The sequence below is a fragment of the Elephantulus edwardii genome, unplaced genomic scaffold, assembly GCF_000299155.1.
Source record: "Elephantulus edwardii isolate Elephantulus edwardi_28Jun2011 unplaced genomic scaffold, EleEdw1.0 scaffold00226, whole genome shotgun sequence".
In the NCBI taxonomy this organism is placed as follows: domain Eukaryota; kingdom Metazoa; phylum Chordata; class Mammalia; order Macroscelidea; family Macroscelididae; genus Elephantulus; species Elephantulus edwardii.
This window is the reverse complement of record NW_006399976.1, coordinates 503,559-522,768: the sequence shown is the minus strand read 5'-3', so window position 1 is coordinate 522,768 and position 19,210 is coordinate 503,559. Positions and strand designations below refer to the sequence as shown.

The 19,210-nt window shown below is 48.5% G+C and overlaps 1 protein-coding gene across 1 annotated transcript in view; it reads right to left on the bottom strand.

Annotated features, from left to right (window-relative positions):
* The window catches only part of UNC13A (unc-13 homolog A (C. elegans)), a 62,128-nt gene that overhangs the window by 29,482 nt on the left and 13,436 nt on the right, over nucleotides 1–19,210 (bottom strand). The window contains exons 9-25 of the mRNA XM_006898311.1: nucleotides 18,115–18,322; nucleotides 13,714–14,247; nucleotides 13,176–13,284; nucleotides 12,290–12,336; nucleotides 10,007–10,085; nucleotides 9,843–9,848; nucleotides 9,351–9,422; nucleotides 8,896–9,115; nucleotides 7,960–8,187; nucleotides 7,078–7,219; nucleotides 6,803–6,972; nucleotides 4,858–4,973; nucleotides 3,590–3,753; nucleotides 2,637–2,787; nucleotides 2,268–2,336; nucleotides 1,510–1,599; nucleotides 1,179–1,313 (exon numbers count right to left, since the gene is read on the bottom strand). Of these exons, the coding sequence (XP_006898373.1) occupies nucleotides 1,179–1,313; nucleotides 1,510–1,599; nucleotides 2,268–2,336; nucleotides 2,637–2,787; nucleotides 3,590–3,753; nucleotides 4,858–4,973; nucleotides 6,803–6,972; nucleotides 7,078–7,219; nucleotides 7,960–8,187; nucleotides 8,896–9,115; nucleotides 9,351–9,422; nucleotides 9,843–9,848; nucleotides 10,007–10,085; nucleotides 12,290–12,336; nucleotides 13,176–13,284; nucleotides 13,714–14,247; nucleotides 18,115–18,322 (2,540 nt within the window). The remainder of the gene's footprint in view (nucleotides 1–1,178; nucleotides 1,314–1,509; nucleotides 1,600–2,267; nucleotides 2,337–2,636; nucleotides 2,788–3,589; nucleotides 3,754–4,857; nucleotides 4,974–6,802; nucleotides 6,973–7,077; nucleotides 7,220–7,959; nucleotides 8,188–8,895; nucleotides 9,116–9,350; nucleotides 9,423–9,842; nucleotides 9,849–10,006; nucleotides 10,086–12,289; nucleotides 12,337–13,175; nucleotides 13,285–13,713; nucleotides 14,248–18,114; nucleotides 18,323–19,210) is intronic.

Genomic DNA, 19,210 nt, shown 5'->3' with positions numbered 1-19,210 from the left:
ACATCATGCTTAGAAGGTGGAGGGTCAGTGTAGGACAACATAGACTCTCAACAAGATGAACTGACACAGTGATTGTAACAATGAGCTCAAGTATATTGGAGATAAAGAGTTTGGCACAGGATAGGGCCAGGTTCAGATTTGTTGTTCACAGGGTCACTATGAGTTACAATTTGACTCAGTGGCACATAACAATAACCACAACAAACTCTACTGGAGGGAGCCCTGGAGGCCTAATAGGTAAGGAGTTACACCAAAGGTCAACCAAAGGTCATGTGCTTAGAACTCGTCTGCTTTTGGGAGAAAAATGGGCAGTCTCCTTCTGTCAAGAGGTATAGCCTCTGAAAATTTTCTGGAGGAATTAATTCTGACTTGATGGCAATGAGTTGACTGAAACTATAGAAATAAGTGAAACTCAGCCCAGTTCAATTGAATCTAACAAACCCATGTAACTCATCCATCTAGTTCATCCTAATTCAAGCCAATTCAACTAAGTCAAATGAATAAGAATGAGTAAATCTCTACATAGTTCAATGACACTGAACTGGTTATGGTTGAACTAACTCCCTCTAATCTAATTCACTTCAATCTAATTAAACAAAATATGACTAATGTAAAAGTCAAGTCAACTGAATGTAAAGAAACACAATGAAAACAAACAGATCTGAATTCACCAAAATCCTAAATTAGTTAGGGGATATCTCTAAGTCTCACAGTCTCCTGTGTTTCTTCTATCTCTGTAAAAATCACCTTTTAAATTTCCAATGTGTGCCTAATATGTTCCTTGAAACCTTATTCACAACTTCAACTCATTGAGTAGATAAATGCCTATTGAAAGATCTCAAATTGAGTTGAACTGTATTAAAGAAATTCCATTCAACTCAATGCTTATTGAACTCTATGCAAGGTATACAATATTTTGCCAAACTCTGAGCTTTATTCAAACAGAATTTACTGAGCACCTATTGTGTAACAGGTGCAAAGCACTGAATGATATTTTATCTAAAGCTTATATTTTACTAAATTTTCTAATACTGAGATGTGGGTTTGTGACGCCACCCCCCCATTTTACAGAAGAAGAAACTGAGGTTCAGAGCAGCTCAACCACTTGGAAGGGGCAGAGGTAGACTAGGGCCCATGTGATATCCACTGGTGCCTTCTGCCCCACCCAGGGTCCTCACCGGGTCTGTCTGATACTCGCGGCTGTAGAGTTCATGACAGTTGTTGAATATGTACTCGTAGGTAGAATTGAGGCAGGCTTTCACACAATCCTTCACCACCTGGCTGGCTCGGGGTGGACTCTGGAGTTCTTGCACCTGAAAGGAAGGAGACAGGCATAGGTGGGCACAGCTGGAGCTGGAGATGCCCAGGAAGTGGCTCCAGGGGTTCTGCAGTAGAAAAGCAGAAAGTCACTTGGAATACACACCATGCTAGAAAAGAAATGGTACGTGTTCTGAGTAGGAATCCTAGAGAACCTATTAAGTCTCCTTAAAGAGCTAATGATTTTTCTACCTTCATTCGAAAGAAGGTGATGCTGGTGAGAAGGTCCACCGTAGATTTGAGGTCCTGAAGTCTCTCTGGGCTGCTGGCTGGGAAGTTATTCTGTTGAGAATGAGAGAAGAAATGGGGTTTTAGAAGAAGGCTGCGAGACAGCCTATCAGCTTGTCATTCTGTGGTGGCTGAGACATTGCTGTGATGCTGAAAACTGTTCCTTCAGGATTTCAAATACCAGTAGGCTAATTATTGGAGGACAGGTTTCAGCAAAGCTTCTACACTAAGACAGACTAGGAAGAAAAGCTTGTCAATCTGAAATGAGTCAGTAAAAGCTGTACGACCCCATCAGATTGTTGGTCAATACAGTGCTGGAGATACACTGCCCAACATTTGAAAACTTTGAAAAAATACAGTGGTCACGATGAACTCAAGCACCCCAATGATCATGAAGGAAGATGGCACAGGACAAAACAACATTTTGTCCTGTTCTACATATGGTGACCATGAACTGGACTTGACTCAACGGTAACTCACAATAATACAAGGGTGCCCAAGTTTCTGGAGGTGGATTGGGGTCAACAAGACCATCTTGAAACAGGGGTCAGCTTGGATGGTCAGAGCACTTGGGGAAGTACCGTCCACATACACATGCATGTGTCTGAAGAAGGCCTTCTTCTTGGTAACCTGGGCCCTCCCATGTGCATACTTCCTGGCAGCTGTCTCTTCCTGGCACACTCACACGTAGGGGAGAGTCTGTTACCATGTGGGTCTCTTACCCGGTACATAGAGAGGTCGATCCGCAGTGAGTTATGTAGCTGGTCCAGGAGTTTCACAAAGCGCTCTTTCTGAGGAGGCAGGAAGGAAGGAGGTCAGTTGGAGGAGAAGACAGTGAAGTTGAGTGTAATACTGGCCGCTGCCTTGGCTGAGCATTCTGTACACTAAATGTACCATTTCCATCATTGAATTGAGCCCCGGTCCCATTTTTTTACGTTCTAGAGTGAGGTAAACTGAGGCTTAGAGAAGAGAAATGACTCATATAAAGTCACAGAGGCAGTCAGGTCCTGATTGAGGACCCGGATATAAAATGAAGGCTCAGCAAGATGGGGTCTCCCCCTCCCCATGTCCTCCTGGCCCCTGAAACTGACCCCGAAGTTGGAGGCGGCGAAGCGGTCAGAGGCAGACACGTTGGTGGAGGCGGTGGTATGTGCGTAGTAGGCGTTAATGTTGGCAAGCAGAGTGCTCATGACAGCAGGCACCCCCGGGCACATGTACTTGGAAGAGAGGCAGGCAAAGTGGCTGGAGGGAGGGGGCAGGAGGAAGCTGGGCTCAGCGTCCAACCAGGATGGCTGCACCCCCTCAAGTATCCCCAAGACAACAACTGTGAGAGACAACCCCCCTTGACCCCTCAACCAGGACAACATAGAGAAAGCTACGTTGGCCTAGTAGACAGAAAGTTATGCTACCAAGCCCAAGGTGGGTGATTTTAATCTGTGGTCCTCAGGCCTGTTTCAAAATGGTTTTTTGTCAAACATTCTTCTAGGTGGGATAGTGCATTCTTCTAGGTGGTCTGTGCATTGCTGTACAGAGGTAACTTGTGGTTGCTGTGATGCTAAACACTGTGACACTGATGTGTCAAATGCGATAATGGTTACCCGTGGTGGACAGTGTTTGGTGGAGCTTCCTGATTAAAACAAGCTTGGAAGAAGGAGCGGCATCCACTTCTGAAACGGCTTGCCTCTGGAAACTCCATGAACAGTGCTCAGGTCTTTCGTTCATAGGGTCACTATGAGTCAGCTACGACTCGACAGCACTTAACAACAACAACAACTATTCAATTCTATCCTTCTGTCTGTCTGTCTCTCCATCTTGGTGCTCGACCTTGTCTCTAGTCCTGCTCTCTTTTCCTTGTCACTCTAGCCCCCAGTACTCTCTAATCAACACAAGAATTACGTAATATCCTCCCCCATCCTCTTCCTCTCTGGATCCTGCTCCCTAACAGCCCCTCAGTCCCTAAACCTGGACAGGGTCCACTTGGCGACCCCTCTGTCTCCAGTTTTCAGAACTGCCCTTTCGTGCCCACCCCAGCCTGCAGCCTTACGTCATGGCTTGGTAGATGGACTCAACACCGTAGCGCATGGCAAACTCATCCACAATCTCCTGGGCCGTCTCATCGTAGTAAACCTTCCAGGCATCATCACCTTTGGCGTCTGGGATCTTCACGACCCCGTTGTTTTGCACATCCGTCACGAAGTGGAACAGGTTCTGCCGTGAGGGTGGGGGTGACAAGGGTGTCATGAAAAGTGCAAGCATGCATGAGGGAGGTCAGAGCTCTCTAGGTCTCTGGAGAAGGTCATCCTTCTGTAAGTTTACTCAGTCATTCATTTACTCACCTATGTTTGCATCCATCCACTAACTTAGTCACTAATCCATTCAACTATTCTAAACTTCTCTTCATTTATCCTTTCTAATATTTTCTTTTATCTATTCCACTCATCTGCCTGCCTGTTCATTCACCCATCTATTCATTTGCGCCACTCACTCACTTATCCATCTGTTTGCCATCATCCATCATCTACTTGCCCATCCATCCATCCATCCATCCATCCACTTTAAAATCTATCCATTTACTTGTCCTTCCTTCTGATAATTTAACCACAAAGCCATTCACTCCATTCAACTTAATCCACTTACCCAGCATTTCATTGTTCTACCCAATCACTCAGCTGTTATACATTGATTCACTCATCCATTAAGCACCCATCTGTCTGTCTTTCTATTCATCCATCCATTTACACCAAGATTCACCCACCCACTCAGCTGTCTTTCCCACATTTTAACTACACATCTATCTGTTCTTTCATCTAGCTTCACTTGATCTTACTTCCACCCATTCATCACCCATCCATAAACCATGTCTATACATCTCTCCATTAACACATCTATCCATCCATAGACTCATCCATCCACACATTCATCTACTCATCATTCATTCGTCAGCTGAATAATTCATTAATCCAACAAACTGAGTATTAGGATTGGAGTTCTCTCCAGGAAACTCTAGGCAGCTGGAAGAGACAGATGAAGACACAAGCGTCAAAGACAAATCCTGTCCCCAAATGTTGAGACTGGAAAGGATGGAAACCCCTGGAGCTAGGTAATGAGAATTTGGCTATAAGGTCAAGGAGAATTTCCAAGGAGAGGGGACCTTGAACCTGGGCTTTGATGAGTGGAAGAAGTTTTTAATACGGAGAGAATGGTATGAGGAATGATCCTAGGAACCCAGGAGGGCTGAAGAGAAGAAGGTGGAGCTGAGGCAGGCAGGAATGATGAGTGGGAGGCAGTGTGGGAGATCACAGTGGGCCTCACCTCATGCAGACAGGTGTACTGGACATGGTAGGGGGCCACCTTCTCCTCGCCTTTGATCTCCACACTGATGTGTAGCCGGATGGCACCCGACACAGCCGACTTGTCAGTCCGCTTGTCTGCAGTGCAGAGAGGATGGCAGCATGAAAGGCAGAACTCCCCCAAATCCCTTGCGTTATTTTAATGTGTTCCTGGGTGAGGTGAATGGTAAATGTGCTTGGTTGCTAGCCACAAGCTTGGAAGTTCAATTTCACCCAGAGGTACTTTGGAAGAAAGGCCTGGACATTATTTCTGAAAGATCACAGCTATGAAACACTGCTAAGGAGCACAGTTCATTGACACACATGGGATAGTCATGGGCCAGAAGTGACTTAACAGCCTCTCATACTAGCAGTTTAATGTATGTATATGTGTGTCTCCTATCCAGATTCCCTGATATTAATGCTGGATACTTTGGCTCAATTTGGTTCCCTAATCTTGTACATCTTGCTGCTGGACTGTTGTGGTGGCGGTGTACTGATGTCACTTCGGAACTGACTCGTAGCTGACTGGCCAGCAGGTTTCCAGAGGCAGTAAGTTTCACTAGAAGACATTGCCCATCCTTCTCTCAGACAGCAACTGGTGGATTTGAACCTCGTGCCTTCAGGATTGCAGCGTAGCTCTAGGCCACCAGAGCTCCCTACTCCTCGGACTCCTTGGATTAGAATTCTGTATACCTTGTTTCTCCTCAAACTTGAATTTTAAATTTTGCTTCTTGACTCAAATTAAGTTCTAGGGTCTATGTTTTCTTTCCTTTTTTATTATTATTATTATTACACTACCTATCTTTGAAAGATAAGGACTCTTTATCATCCAATCTATTATTATTACACTTGGAAAGAAGTTTAAAGAACACTTGATTTTCCCTTCAATCATCCATACAAATTTTGTTTTATGACATTAATTATAGTCTCTACATTGTAATGTAGGGAGCTCTGGTGGCCTAGTGACAAGAAGATACACTGCAGTCCTGAAGGCATGTGGTTTGAGGCCACCAGCTACTCCATAGGAGAAGGATGGGCAATCTCCTCCTGTGTGATTAACTGCCTCTGAAAACCCACTGGAGGGTCAGCTATGGATCAGTTCTGACTCTACAGCACACAACAATAACACACTGGAATAGCACTCTTTCCATTTCTTCCCTGGGATGCTCACATCCTTTCACCCTTCTATTCTGTCTTGTTCTGCTTCCTAAGCTTTCTCCCTGGACAAAGTCTACCCTTTTGATCTTGTATTATTGATTTTTCTAAGCAACAAACACCTCTTTGGTGTTATTATTGGTGTTATTATTCAGCTATTATTTGGCTGCAAATTGAGTCACAGAGGTGAGTTTCAATTTAGGCTCAAAGGGCTCTTGAAGATGGGGGTTCCACAGGTCTCTCTTAGACCAACAAGGCTGGTCATCTTTGTGATTTCGAGTTTTGTTTCCCATTTCCCTCCCATTCTGTACCGGATCCTGTATTGTGATCCCTTTTAGAGCAGTTTACATTGGGAGTTGGGCACCATCCAGTTCTTCTGGCCTCAGAGTAGTGGAGGTTGAAGACCATGTGGTCCATGAATCCTCTGGGATGTCTATTCAGAGTTCCTGATCTGTTTCTCTCTCCTCAAGTCTTGCTTCCTGCCTCCCCATCAGATTGGTATACCTAGATCCTCTTCTTGTCTATCCTGAACTAAGAGATTCTTGAATCCCTGCTATCTTGAATCTTCCCTGTCCCTCAGACTGAGCTCATAGACACTGTCATCACTCATCAGGCCAATGCCCCTCTTTCTCCATCAGTGCAAGTTCACAAACCCTGTCTCCCCCATCAGATTGGGCTCTTTGGACGCTATTCCTCCTGAGACTGTATCAACGGCCTGGCTGGCTCCCGAACCCCCACCCTGCACCCCTGCAGGACCCGCCCGCGCTCACCCAGGTTGTACCACACATCCATCTCGCCGCTGAGCGTCCGCACCTCGATGATCGTCTGCCCCAGGAAGTCATCAGACTCCCTCTTGAACCGCTGCTTCACCCGGGATTTGATGTCATCATCCTCGTCCCAGACTCGCACTTTGATGCGGTCCGAGGAGTTGTGACATTCACTGCGGGGGTGACGTAGGATGAGCTGGATGGGTGTCCACCTGAGCCCCCTGTGCCATCCCAGGAGGGTGCTCTGTGTGGGATTAGGAGCCCAGCCAGGCACTTACAAATGGAAGTTCTCCTCCCACACAGGGTTCAGGTTCCCATAGATGGTTTTTGTCCTTTTCTTTGTCTTCCCAACCTGCACAGTGACGTAGGGGTCGCTGGAACCTGTCTTGTCCTTTGCCTGCAAGCCCTGGGCACAGACCACTGGTAGACACATAGAAGACAGATACATAAAAGTGTACTCATGGGTGAGGCATGCTGAGGCTGGCATCATCTGGGGAGTTGCAGTCACATACTGCTCAGTGGGACACCTGTAACCCTGCTTGGGGGGTTTTGTTCTAGAAGTAAAAGATAGGGGAGCCTTTTGACAATGAAGAATGAGAATGAGGTTAGGTTTCCTCACCTCTGGGGGAAACCATTCGGTCAGAGGTCTTGAGGTCCCCTGCAGGTGACCAGCCGCATCACTTGCTCTTTGGCGCCCCCTGCAGGACGCCTTCTGTTTCTGTCCCACTTCCCTATTTCCCATAGGGATTTCCTGGGGTCACTTTTAAATAACCCATGTGCCTAAAACTCTAATTCTGGCTTTTCTTCTCCAGGAAGTTCACTGGTGATAAACACCTTGGCCCTCTCGCCCTTGGGTTCACCTGGATGGGGTCTCTCTGAGATGTGAGCTGTCTGTCTCTCAGAAATCTTCAGCAGAGCTGGGCTCCAGCAGCCCATCGCTGTCACCTGATCTTTGGAGCCCTGCAGAGCGCCTTTCTTCCCTGTTTCAATCCTCTCCTAACTGAGGTCTTCTGAGCACACGGCCCAGGTAGGTAAATACCCCGTGCACTTATCCTATCCTCAGGCTCTGGTTGTGAGAACATCTGTTAGAACACACGTGGCACGCCCAAGCTCGTGCACCGCGGGGAGGAGCTGGAACGCTGGGCTGCCCGTGGCCTCACCAGTGATGCTGATCTTGGCTGACCATTTGGACGTCCCGTCCAGCACGCTCTGCTTCACCGCCTTCATCTGCTGCGTGTGAGCCGTCTTGGTCACAGCGAAGATCTCCTGAATGAGCTCGAAGATCTCGGGCTTATTGCGCTCCCGGATCTTCATGCGGTCCTTGAGCACCATGATGATGTTCTGCGTGCGGTCCTCCGCCCCGTGCTTCGAGCTCTTCTCCGCAGCCCCTGCATGAGTGGCCACACGACCCCAGTCACAGGCCTGCCCAGTTCTTCCGGGGTGCGTGAAGGTACTGCCCGAGGCGCAGCAGTGACACTAACTCATGGGGGCAGGCACAGGTGACCTCTTAGAAGATGGGGCTGCCATCGCCTGGAGGCATCTCCACGTGCCCGCCCCATCTCATAGACCCCTCCTCTCTCGTACCAAGTCGGCCCTCCTTTCCAGAGTCCCTCCTCTTCTGAGTTCCCTCCTATCCTGAGCGCCCTTCCATCTAGGCGCTAGCCCTAAAGCCCCTCTACCCCCTACCTCTCCCATACTCCACCTCCCCCACATCCCAAGCTTTCTCCTTCTCCCAGTCCGCAGGCTCACTTCCAAAGGATTCTTACTCCTCCCTTTGCCTTGCAGCCTTGACGCCAATCCTAACCTAACTAACTAAGCTAACTTTCTTCAAATCCTGTCATGCCGCCTATCCTCTAGCCTGGTCTGGGAGACATACCCCTCTTCTCAAACCCACCCCAGGTCCTCTCCTCCTTCCAGCAGAGCCCCGCCCCTCACTCTGTGGAGCTCTGCCTCAAGACCCGCCCAGTGCGAGGCTCCGCCCAGAGCGCCGCTCCACGAGGCGCCTCAGTGCGTGGAGTCCCGCCCCTGTGCCGCGCGGACCCCGCCCCATCCAGTGACCACGCCCACGCACAGCCCCACCCCTGCCCCGCCCTCACGCTGTAGGCAGTCGGCGTTAAGCAGGTCCTGGCACTTCTCGTGGCACTTGACGCCACATTCGGTGCAGCGCATGCCCTGCCGTGCGATGCCCCACAGCAGCCCCTCACACTCGTAGCAGTAGGTGGGCGTGGTGGCCGTCCACACCTCGAAGTTGTGCGGTGTCGTGCACGAGATGGGGTAGATTAAGGCTTGCAGGGTCTTCTTGTAAACGTGGTTTTTCTGTGATAAAAGGGGGCGTGGCCAAAGGCACAGAGGTCTCACAAACAGGTCGCAAAGAAACCCCAGTCCTCGTGCTGCCAGAGTCATCCCAGGAAATTGAGTGGATTGCTCACAGGGAGGCATAATCCCCGTCTCCACCTCGCTTCCCTCCCTACTAAGAGGTGTGCCACTTCTGGGACACCCCTCCCCCCAGTCCAGCCCTTCTCTTCCAGGACCTAGGGAAGTACATACATACCAACTCCTCATTGTTCAATGTGCTGGAGGCCAAGGCCGAGGTGATGCCGGCTTTCCGGGACTGGACAAGGGACTGTGACCAAGAGGGGCCATGTACATCCACGGGAGCAGACCCCGTGGCAGAATCCACAGGTGGGGTCAGTCAGTCATGTATTGGAAACAAGTTACCAATAGCAGCCAGGAGCAACAAAGAATAGAGAAATGACATGGGATTCAGATTAAAAAAGATCATGGTGGATGGGGAGACTCTTAGCTATTGTGGATGGGATCTGGGATCCATGATTAGCTCCCCTCTATGGTGATGGCCACAGAGCAAAACCATCAGCAGTTCAGCAGGGGAAATTAATCACCTTCACCTGCCCTCGTAAGCAATAGGCCATAACAAGTCCCTCCCTTCCCCAAGATACATGGACTTTAGGCAAGGTGGACTATCCCAGTGAGGGGACGGGAGGTCTGCAAAATAGATTCCGGGGTCTCAGTCACTGTCACTCACCATGGCCTGTGTGTCCACGCAGCAAGTGGGTAGAAATCAGATCGCATTAGTCCCAGAGAACCCCTTACTCTCAAAGCACCCAGGGCTACCTTGGGCAGTGGTGCAGGATGCACACTGCTCCAGGTGAGTCTGCTCAGCCAAGAGAGGGAGGGGCACGTGCTCACCAGGTCGCTCACGAGGGGAATGGGCTTCCGCTTGCGGATGTCCGGCATGCTGTCAATGATGATGAGGCCACCACCGGGGCTGCAAGACACACGCAGACTTACTGAGAACTCAAGCTCCCCTATCTAACCTAGTCTTCATACAGACGTCATCTGGGGAGGTCACCCAGAGCAGTTGCCATCAAGTCAATGCAACTCATGTTGTTGTAGTTGTGTACTGTAGAGTCGGAATTGACCCATGGCAGAACCTCCAGCAGGTTTTTAGAGGAAGTTAATTCCATGGGAGGAGATTGCCCATCCTTCTCCCAGGGAGCAGCTGCTGGCCTTGAAACATGTGCTTTCAGGATTGCAATGCAGCTTCTTGCCACTAGGCCATCAGAGCTCCTAAAAAAGCCTTAAACTCATTGCAGTCCATTTCATTGTGAATCACAGTGACCCTCCATGGGGCTTCCAAGGCCATAAATGTTAAGTAGGAGACTGCCCATCTTTCTTGCAAGGAGCTGTGGGTAGTTTGAAATACATAGCCTTTGGCCCAGCAGTACAACTCGTGGACTATGCCACTAAGTGACCCAAGGAGGCATAACTATTTAACCAAGCACCAAACTGCTAGCCAAAAGGTTCCTAAAAACCTTTTCGAAGGTTCTCAGTTGGGACCTACATATCAGCACCACAGAAGAAAGTCCTGGCTATCTGCTTCTGATAAAGATACAGCCAAGCAAATCCTATGATGTAGTTAGTGTTCAGTAACACTTGGGGCTGCTATGATATAGACAAGGGAACTAGAAACTGGGGTTGCATATTATTTCTTGGAGCCTCTGCTTAGTTGGTGAGGTGAAGTGGATGCTATAGTGGCCCATCTGGATCCCCTTTATGGAGAGGGGCCCCCATACCATGGGGGCTTCAGAGGTGTGGCTTCTCTCCAAAGAATTTCCAATGACCAGGGAGAAAGATGCCTGACAGCAGTGACTCTGGACAGACCCTTGGTGCTGTTCATACTCGTGGGATCAGCCTGAGTGAGGCTGGGTGGCGATTCCTGCACTACATCTCAGTTCTGCTACTTTCCTGCGTTTCTTCTGAGGGCTCCTCTGCTATAAATCTTGCACACGACCATCCATCTAAGCTCTGCTTCCAGGGAACCCCACCCAGGACACCTGCTCAGGATGCTGAGAGTCACATTTGCTGTTTGCCTGCTTGAATCTACAAGCAAAAGAGGTCATTATGTTGCCACTATTTGAAAACATTGCTTTTGTTATTAGTAACTGTCAAGGTCCTTTTGATCCATGGCAACTTCATGAGTGCAGAGCAGAACTGCCTCAGGGTTTTCAGATACTGTTTGTTAGGCCTTCTGCTGCGGCAGCACTTCTGGGAAGATCTGAACGGCCAACCTATTGGTTAGTAGTCCAGCATTTAACTATTTGTGCCATTCAGGGATTCTTCTTTAAAGCGTTAGTGTAAGTTAAAACAAAACAAAAAAACAACCCAACTCTTTTGGATCCTCTAACTCCATCATCCAAGTTCTGGAAAAGAAACCATTGCTTTTGAGTCCACTCCAAATCACAGCAACTGAACCGTGTCAGAGTCTTCTTGGCTGTCATCTTAATAGAAACAGACAGCTGGCCTTCCTTTCAGGGAGCCTCTGGGTAGACTGTGCTACCCAGGGACCATACGTCCAAACAATTGTCATGGATCAAAGAACCAGCAACTTTAGCAATAATCTGAGAAGATGAAAGAATCAGAAACTCCACGTAGTTCCTTCCAGCATTACACACCTAAGGAACAAGAAATGGTTTTCTTCATCTTTCATTTCAAAGGGGAAATGGTCTTGAATTATTCAAGTGGCTTTGGCCAGGCACAAACCTCTCTGTACTCAGTTTCCCCATCTGTGAAATGGGTTTGCTATGAGAATTAAAATGCTGTTGTCATGTACTGTTAAGTCAGAACCTACCCATAGCTGACCCTCCAGTGGGTTTTCAGAGGCAGTAAATCACATGAGAGGAAACTGTTTCTCTTTCTCCCATGGAGCAGCTGGTGGATTTGAACTGCTTACCTTTGGGTTGGCCATGCAACTCCTTACCAATAAGCTACCAGAGCTCCCAGCAAATATATTACTTTCTTTAATTCCTGAATTTAGTGAGTGCCATGTGAGAGGGGCTGGGTTACTTGGCCCAGGCATTCTCTGCCCCTTTCATTAATGGAAACCCAGCTCCCCTTGCTGTGTTGAGGCCCTGGGGTAAACCTGCCTTGAGCTTTGCATTCAAATCCTCTCTCCGTAGCGTCTTTACTCACCCGCCTTTGAACCACAGGGATTTTGACATCTCTCCTTCTCCCCGAGCCTGTAGGATGGACAAACAGACATGGTCTCTGTGACTGTATCTGTTTTTCTCAGGACTGGCAGCACTGAGGCATGACAGGTCAGACTGAGGCATGAGTCTTAGTCCTGGCTATGTGTTTGTTCTTCGGGAGCTCACTGGCTTTCTCTGGCTCTTGGTTTATTCATCTGTAAAATGGGCTGGGGGCAGATGAGCTCCTCTCTGCCATTGAGCTAAGCCTCATCTTTTTTTTTTTTTTTTAAGCCTCATCTTTTAAACCTGAGACTTTGTTAGCATCATCTCCAACAATGGAGGATTCTCAATGGCTACATTCATGAGATTCAGACCTTCCCTAAACTGCCGGGAGCCTCATCTGACCTGCTCTCCTGCCCTGGGACAGTTGCTGCAGTAACTTGGCTGTGCCAACTGCTGGTCTACCTTCCTTGCCTTCTGCCCCTGACCAGTCTCTGTTCATCACCCAGATCTCAGCTGAGATCAAAGGTCCAGGCCACATTCCCACCTCCCCACCATCTTTTAAGGAAGGAGTTCCATGTGAGGGAGGGGAGTAGGTATGCGCTAGGTAAAAGCAAAACCAAGCTGGCTGTGGATGGTGCCTGGGCTGTTTGTGGGCACATAAGGGTATGCCCAAAATGGGAGGGGGTGCTAGACATGGTGAGGCAGGAGTGCGACCTTGAACTGGTTGTGGTCTGGGTGGGGCACCAAGAGGCTGAAAGCGGGTGGGGCACAGGCTGGGAGGGGGCGTGGCCAGGAAGCACACAGGCGGGCCACGGTCAAACCAAGAGCCTGTGGTTAGAGGACTGGTTTACCTACGTAGGGGGGTAGGGGTGGGGGCTCTCACTCACCTCCTGCAGCTGCATCCGCACCTTGTTGAATGCTCGAAGCCAATTGGCCTTGGCTCTAGACATGGAGTCCTGACCTTCTTGGCCTTCCTCATCCTCCCGTGGCCTGAAACTAAAGCAGGTGCATTGTCAGCCTCTAGGCTGGCTTTCCATAACCCCATTGTCTTCCCTTCAGAGCCACTGTGGTCCAGGTGAGACCCCTCGCATCAGTCCTTCACCCCTCCGCCACCCACCCACACACCTCTGAGGCCTTCAGTTCCCCAGCCCTGGACCCTGTATCCCTGTGCAAGAGCGCCCCAGAGTCCTACCTTCAATTACAAAGTCTATGACTTTCTGTGGCTTCCAACCCTGACAAGCCCTGCAGCTCCCTCCCAATTCCTAAGACCCCCTTCAGAGTCCCGCTTGACCCCTCTGACCTCCCCAATCCATCTTGTCGCTTCTAATTCCATGACCCTGTGAAGACCTCTGGCCAGCACACCAGGTCCTCACTGATCCTATCTGGGCTTCTGCCCCTGTCACTCATGTGGTCTCCTTCACTTACCTCTCGTCTGTTTTGGGGGGTTCTGGCTCTGATGTCCGTTCAGCGGGGGGCCCCTCCTCAGGCACGGCTGCCTCAGGGACCACCTTGGCCACATCAAGGGCCTCGGTGGACGCAACCAGAGCCTTGTCCTCCTTCTCAGTGGCTGCTGGTGGGAGGCTGATGCGCTTGAAGTCCTTGGGCTCAGACACGGCAGGCTCCTCCTGCTCAGAGTAGCCCCGCTCCAGTTCTAAGTCATCAGGCACTTCCTCTTCTTCTTCCTCCTCCTCCTCCAAGTCCTCCTCCTCCTCTTCCTCCAGGAAGTCCTCCAGGTCTTCCTCCAGGTCCTCGTCCAGCTCTTCCTCATCCTGGTCCCAGCGCGGCGAGTCCTTGTGATAGCTCACTGAGCTGTGGCACGAGTGGTAGGAGTCCCGGTCCCGCTCGTCTTCCAGCTCGGAGCCCTGCAGGCTCTGCTCGTCCGGGTCAAAGTCCTCGCTGAGCTGGGAGCTGCCCTGGCTCAGTTCTCCCGAGGAGGCATAGCGGCTGCTACCTGTGGGGCTGAGGGCACAGCAAGGCTGGTCAGTCATGGAGCTCTTATTGTGTGCCAGGTCCCTGGATACCACAAACGGTTAGCCCTGGTGGCTTTGTGGTAAGAAGCTGCACTGCAGTCCCAAAGGCATGTGGCTCGCCACGCAATTTGCTGTCTCTGAAAAATCACTGGAGCAGCTATGGGTTGGCTCTGACTCGACGGCACACAACAACAACAACAAACAACAATACTAACCAAAGGGTTGGCAGTTCAAACCTATACAAGGGAGCAGTTCTATTCTGTAGCACGTGGGGTCACTATGAGTCAGAATCAACTTAATGGATTTGTTTTTCCTCTCTTTTTTTAGTAAAGTGTGCCAGACCTCGCACAGGAACACCCAGTCATAAACAAAAGAGAGCAAATGCCTGCCTTCGTGGAGTTTACATGCTGGGAGAGATAAAAACCTTCTCACCTGCCACATTCTTTTCCTCTACTATCTACAAGGAAGAACACAAATCCAGGGCCACCAAATTTATTCCAACGCCTGGGACAGCAACTGTTAGCACAGAACTGACCCGGGGTTTTCCTGGTTGCAGTAATCGTGGAAGCAGATCACTGGGTGCACTTTTCTTTGTATGGAGCCACTGGATGGGTTCGAACCTGTACCTTTAAGTTGTTGTTATGTGCCGTCAAGTCACCTGAGACTCATAGTGACTCTATGTACAACAGCTCTGAACCCTGCTCTATACTGAGCCAACCTTATTGTCTCTGACACAGCGTCCCACACTACCCCAGTCACTGAGTCAGTTCATCTCATCCAGGTCTTCCTCTCCTGTGCTGTCCCTCCGCCCTCCCAAGCATGATGTCCCTCTTCAAGGACTGGTCCCTCCTTACAACATGTCCAAAGTATGTCAGACAGAGCTCCAAAATGTTTGTCTCTAAGGAGCAGCCCTGTTTTACCCTCTCCAGGATGTCCCTATTTGTTTTCCTAGCAGTCCATGATACCATCAATATTCCATATCAATATGCAATACTCTGCTCCAGCACCGCAGCTCAAGGGCATTAATTCTCCTTCTATCATCTCTAGCAATCTATAAAAACCCACTCGCGTCACTCCCACTTGCTGCTTACAATGATGGCTTCTCAAATGAACTGAGCATATCAACTAACACACACGGACTAGAGAGAGAAACCTCATTATGATTTTTAGTGTTCCTGGGACCACCGAGGAAGGGGTCCCCAGTTATTGAAAGAAAGAGGCATTTAAGGCAAGGGTCAAATGTTTGTTGAGTGACCAAGTGAGTGAACAGAATGAAGCACGAGCCCAGTGGATCTGAGTTGCCATCTCCTATTGGTTTCCTGTGCTCGTCCACTCACTGGGTGGCTGGAGATGTTCCCCCATGTGTTCTGCCCCCAGGACCCTTCCCACTTTCAAAATTCAGCTCTGTGAGCAGATCACGGTGTGAGCAGTGGGAGCTCCTTCCTGTTTCCTCACCTCACCCCAGGAACACCCAGATCTACCAGGGAAAGACGGGCATGGCCAATAATGCATCTTGATGCACACTCAGCTCTGTAGTTCGGTCAGTTCACTCCCTCTGTGTGAGCCTCAGCTGCACTTTGTTATGTGAGTGTCATACATCCTGTGCTGTCTGGTCACAGGACACTCACAAAGATTGTGGGGAACCCCTGCCTTGTCCAGACAGCCATGGAAAAAAGGGTCCAAGGAGTTCTAGTGGCCTAGTGGCAAGAAGCTGCACTGCAATCCCAGAGGTATGTAGTTCGAATCCACCAGATGCTCTGCTAGAGAAGGAGAGGCAATTTCCTCCTGTACCAGTCAGATCCGATTTGATGGTACACACACATACAAAAATAATAATAAAATAAAATTTTTAAAAAAGAAAAAAGGGTCCAAGAATTTGTTTCTCCTGGAAAGAAAGGTCTCAAAGCTTTTCCTACTTTCTGCTGTTTTTGGTTTAAAATAAGACTTTCTTTTCTTCTGAAAGAGTCAAGATTGTCTTAGATTTAATATATCCCTTGTCCTTCAATGATTTCCAGTGGTTGAAACTTTTGTTCCAATAATAGCTCAAGTCGGAGCCAGTGTGGGGTGGAAATTAATGAGGCTTTAAATATTCTATCAGCTGCTGCTCAAGATGGAGTGGGACTTTTAGGCAGGTTTTCTTCAGATTGCACATTTCCCCGGGCCCTTCCTTCACTGTCCCACAGGACACTCTGAGAAGATGGAAATGCTTTCTCTCTGTGCTGTCCCAGATGGTCGCCACCAGCCACTGCACTTGGAATGTGTCTGCTCTGGCTGAGGAATGGAATTTTCACCTCATTTATTTAAATTAAACTGGAATAAGCCAAATGCAGATCAGCTACCCTATTGTGCAGCGCGGTGCTGAAATCTATTTCCCTTGATGGCATAAAGATGAATGATTCATAATTTACTTTCTTAGTGTACTTTGTTGCTATTGGTGCCGTTACTTATATGCAGTAAAATTCACCCTTTTAAGGGTACAGTTAATTTATTTTTTTCCCCATAATGACTTTATTTGCATTAATTTCTATTAAAATGTTGCATGGAATATGATCTACTTGATGACTGAATGCTTTGACACTTTCTGGAATTTTATACCTGAGACATCTGCCTCACTCACTTTTTCTTACCCTAGTCTTGAACCTGAGTTACTTGGGATGCCTCTTAGATTTTCATAGGAGGTCCTGGGATTCATACGAACGGAGTCTAAAATTCTAATGTTGGATATTGGGCTATGTTAATACGCACATGGATTGAATCTATGGGAGAACATTTTGGGGTCATATTAAGAGAAGTATAGGTTCTATTCCAAGGGTTATATTGAGTTATATTAAGAGAAGTCCCGTTTTGTCAGTAGAGGAATACCAGGATACAATATTTCCTTCCTCCAGCAGTAGTAAAAAATCAGTATGGAAAAACCAAAATTTACTTTCTGCCATTGGAGGGGGGGTGGTGGTGGAGTTGTTTGAGAGCAATAATTTAGGAAGAGGATCTACTACCAAAAATTATAATCTCTGTGTCTTCAGGCAACTTACTTAACTTCTCTGTGCCTCATTTCTCCATTTGTCCAATGTGGTCCATAAAGGTGCTGGACCATCATGGGGCACAGAATTAGCTCTGACACCACTGTCTGTATAATTTGTTTACTTAACAGTCACCATGAAGCACTTCCAGCTGCTGCCCTAAATGTCTTACACGTATGGAACCTGCTTAACATCCTGTTTGCTTTAGAAACCCAGGCAGTTCAGGAGGTGGTGAGGAGGGCCAGCGAGTATAGACTTCAGTCTCCAAGGCTCAACGACCAGCACACATCACAAGGCAGTGGGTAGCCCATGAGGTGTGGGAACCCACCTGGCCAACAGGTGTAGAGACAGTCTGCTTCCTGGGATGAAATTATAGCAGCTGGACTGAACAGAGCCCATACTTGCCATGTGGGGACACAGAGTCAGGGGCCACTAGTGAGGTCTGGGCAGGGCCACCTGGGGCCACCAACCATCTGCTCCTGGGACTCTTTCCAACATTACTCTTCCTCACTGGCCCCTGCTAATTCTCATTTCTCCCTTACCTCCCAGTCCAGTCAGACAAGACAAGAGAAAGAGTGGTTTTTAAAACCAGCGGCCAGGAGCCCTCATATTTTAGGGAACCACGCAGGAGCCTCCTGCTTTCTCTCCTTTTCTTCTGCCAAACTGTATCAAGCTCTTGGCATTTTCTTGCAGGCTTGTGAGCACAGAAAGAGTAAATGCTATTCTTGGTCTGCTTCTCCACCCCCAGATAAATTCTTGCTTTATTTACTCTGTTACTTCTCTAGGGGATAAAAAGGACTCTCACTCACACCTCCCCCACACCCCACAGTGGCTACCTGAGGGCCCGTGGCTCAGAGAACTCTTCATAGCTGTGCATGGAGTCACTGTAGGATTCTCGGGAGCCCAGGGGTGGTGGGCGGACGGAATACTGGTGGACGGAGGCATTGGGCTGCGACGTGGTGTAATATGGTGGTGGGATGCTGTTGCTGGTTTCGCTGCGGTAGTCGCTGTCACGATCATCCACTGCACTGTCAGGGTCATCATCTGGAAGAGAAAGAAGATGGGAAAGGAGCAGATGAGGATGGGAGAGAGTGAGAGCAGTAGTCTCCTAGTCTAAGGGGTCCTTCAATGGCAGCTAATCCAAGAAGAGAGACTTTTCACAGAATAGATGAAGGATCTTGGGTCATGTTAATAAAGGTATAAATTTCAGAACAAGGGAGGTGAAAACCCTGCTTTGACTCACATGGACCAAACTGGACCTGAAGTCTGAAGTTCAAGGTGAATCCTACATTGTGGAGAGGACACGGACAAATCAGAAGGTGTCTTTCAGCTTAAATGTTTTGAGAAGAAATTTTGCCATTGTTGGGACTCTGAAAATGGGAGGAGTTTTCCCATCACAGTGGGTTCCCCATAAGGGACACACATGAAAGTATCTGAGGAGAAGTTGAGGGGCTACCAGGCAAATCAAGTGGAATAAATAGTCTTTAACTCAGAGATTTCCTGATTATTTGGAGATGTGGCCTTTAGACCTAAATGCACAAATGCAGAAACATGTGCCTCCCTTCAAAACATGAGGCCAGAGCCTGTGGCCAGATCCTGTCTCCCTCCAAAAAGGTTCTATCTTTAACTTGGCAAGGCTGGCGCTCATGCAGAACCTATTACTAAAGGAGAACATCCAGGATGCTGCCAGACTTTAAGTCTATAATAAAAATGAAAAGATGTTTGATTTTTCTTAGTAAAAACAGATTTCAGAAAAATGTTTCTCTTAAACTCTCTCATGTTGCCAAGCTGGAGCTGACGCGTAACTGAATAACTGAGCCTCCAACGGGTCTTCAGAGACTGGAAATTGCACAGGAGGTAATTACCCATCTTTCTCTGCTAGAGCAGTTGGTGGATTTGAACCTCCCACTTTTGAGTTTGCAGCACAATTCC